Source organism: Bidens hawaiensis, unplaced genomic scaffold (assembly GCF_021521415.1).
Source record: "Bidens hawaiensis isolate Kalapana, Puna unplaced genomic scaffold, B.hawaiensis_p1.1 tig00026176_1, whole genome shotgun sequence".
NCBI lineage: Eukaryota > Viridiplantae > Streptophyta > Magnoliopsida > Asterales > Asteraceae > Bidens > Bidens hawaiensis.
This window is the reverse complement of record NW_027494204.1, coordinates 122,914-125,831: the sequence shown is the minus strand read 5'-3', so window position 1 is coordinate 125,831 and position 2,918 is coordinate 122,914. Positions and strand designations below refer to the sequence as shown.

The following is a 2,918-nucleotide window of genomic DNA, read 5'->3' as shown; positions in this document are numbered from 1 at the left end:
GGTCGATTTCCGTATGTTCAACATTGTACAACTTTAAAATCATTAGGATACAAGCGGCGTACAGGTCACGTGGATATATATCAGGATTCTGGGGATATGCGTTTATACATTTGTTATGTGTACGTGCATATAATAAACAAGCCTAAAACCTATTTAATAATATGCACAAATGATATTATTGTTAATTATATTTAGAAAAGAAGATTCAGTGATGTAACAAAAGGATTATATCTAAGTTTTAAAAGTTAATGATTTTATTTAGGCATGTAAACGAAATGAACGTTTAATAAATTGTTTGATGGGATGTTTGTTTATTTAATAATTGAACGAACATTAGCACATGTCTTTTAGTTCATGTATATTCATGAAAGTTTTTTACATATTAATAGAAAATATTTAAATATTATTTTTATTTTACAAACTATATCACCACAATACATAATATCAAATTAAAATATAATTTATTCATTTATGTTCATTTAAGTTTGGTTCTGTTTAACTTTGTTCATATATGTTCGCTTATGTTTGTTCAAATATATTCAATTATGTTTGTTTATGTTCATGAACTTCTCATTTAGATATTAAATGTACGAACATAAACGAACACACACATGTTCAATTTTTAAACAAATAAACATGAACACATTGGTCCGATTAACTGTTCGTGTTCATGTTCATTTAAAGTTCAATCAACAAACACAAATAATCCCTTATTTATGTTCATTTGGTTCATTTACAGATCCAATTTTATTCATTAGAAGATAAAGTTTTAACACTTAGAATAGAATTGAACAAAAACTGTTGGATTAATTATGCATTATTTTATATTTGGGTTTTTATATATATCTTAACAGTTGATAGAAAAATGACTAAAGAAATATAATCCTCTGTGTGTGTGTGAGAGAGAGAACCTTTACCAAGTCAGATTCCTGATGAAGAGCACTTACATAGGTAAAAGAAGGATGCAAGAGATAATGTGGGAAAGAATGAAGAGGATGCTGCCATGTGAGATTCCCTACAGCTTCTTTTTGCTCTCTTTCTGCTTCATTTCCCCACCATTCATGCTTACCATTTCTTGTCTCCATTCTCCCTCTAAAAACAAATATATATAACATATTAAAAATTGTGGAATTTAATATAAACTCAACATGCAAATGCAAACTAATACCTTTCATGTTGTTTTTTTATAAACTTTTCATTCAGGTCAACTTATAATACCATACTATTTTAACAACCTTTTAACAAGTTAAGTATTAAAATGATGGATAAACTACCTTTTAGAAGGGTAAGTGTAAAAGGAGTGATGAGGATGTGAATCTTGAAAGTTGGACTTCATTTGATCCTCAAGACATCCATCATCTTGATCATCAAGAGATTGTCTTCTTTGTGATCCAATGGAATTGGCAACTTCATCTCCTGATATATAATTTTTCATAAATCATGAATATGATCATTAATTACTATAGCTAGTTGCCATAAGTGAGACAAGCTAGTGTCTCCACATTAGGCAATTATGGTATATGTGAGAAAAAGAGACTAATCTCTTTCTTTTTTAAGAAGGTACAAATGTGTGTATTCACTCTACTTATAATAACCCTAGTTTGAAACCCACCAATTCAACATAAGATTTTAGTGAAACATACAAATATTAAGTTTGAAAGTAAACTGTTTTTAAACCTTTTCAAGAATACTATGATTGTTTTGATACAAAGATGGCCTAAAGTACAAAATAAAAGAAACTTATAACTAGGGCTAATTTGTTGTTATACCTTGTTTGGTTCCATCACTCTTCATGCTTCTATACATCTGTAAAAAGGTTCCATTAAAACAAGAAATAATCATGTTCACATGAAAAGATAGTTTTCTTTTTTTTTTTCAAAGAAAAAGTTCATAAAAATGATGAAAAATAGAACCTGGAGATGACTTTTAACATGGGAAATGGTGAGCCCTCTTACATCCATCATCTGAAGAACAATCTTTGGTGTAGCTTCTATACACATATATATATACATAAAACCATCATCATCATCATCATAAACATCAATTCATCATGATCAAGAATGGTTAAAGAAAACATACTTTCAGGACCTCCAATTCTGTCAATTGCATGAACAAAGGAGAGATGAAGATCAGGAGTCCATTTAAGTCTTGGAACCTTTGATCTTATGTATTGCCTTACTGCTCCATTCCTCCCACAACTTCCCATCTTTAACTTTCAAATCAAAAGTCTTCTTACAAGTACTTAATTTACAGGCTTTTAACACATGGGCGTTCTATAAAATCATCAAGAACCATTCAAAACTCTTCCTTATTCTCCTTGGCAATCACCTTGAACCTGTCTACTTCTAAACTACTGTGTGACTAAAGAGGCAGATATAGAGAGAAAAAGAGTGGATTGAAGTATTAAATGAATCTTGGGTTCAGTCAGCTATATAATATATGATAACCATTTAAAAGTTGAAAACCACTACAAGTATTTTGATTTTACATGTTTTAAAAAAGTATTCAACATTATCATTGTGTTCACACTAAAAAACATGTAGTTGTAAGTGTGAAACCTAAAATTATCATTATTAGTATAACTAAATATAGGCTAATTATATATAATGTGAATAATTTAATTAAACATTTTATGCATTTAAAAGGATATATTTAATTTAAGGATCAAAATCTTCTGATTTTCATATATTTTCATCATTATAACATAATACTATTGTTGCGTTTAATTATTAATTATAATTTATAAGTGTCAATGACAATTGTCAACGACTTAACATGATTTTTAATTCGCATGCTTATACGTGTCAAAATCTCGGGCACATCGTGTATATTTAGTTTTATCAGATTATTAGTGTCAAAATCATATTGTGTTTGTTTGGCATCCATATGGAAAAAAAAACCTGAAAAATAGAATGTTA

The 2,918-nt window shown here is 28.7% G+C and overlaps 1 protein-coding gene across 1 annotated transcript; it reads right to left on the bottom strand.

The window, feature by feature from the left end:
- Positions 1-1,270: 1,270 nt before the first annotated feature.
- LOC143572936 (myb family transcription factor MOF1-like) lies at positions 1,271-2,493 on the bottom strand. Its single transcript, XM_077057956.1, has 4 exons — positions 2,080-2,493; positions 1,914-1,990; positions 1,770-1,806; positions 1,271-1,416 (listed from the first exon to the last, which is right to left on the bottom strand). Exons 1-4 carry the CDS (start codon positions 2,204-2,206, stop codon positions 1,271-1,273), a joined length of 387 nt encoding a protein of 128 aa, XP_076914071.1. The 5' UTR covers positions 2,207-2,493.
- Positions 2,494-2,918: the final 425 nt, after the last annotated feature.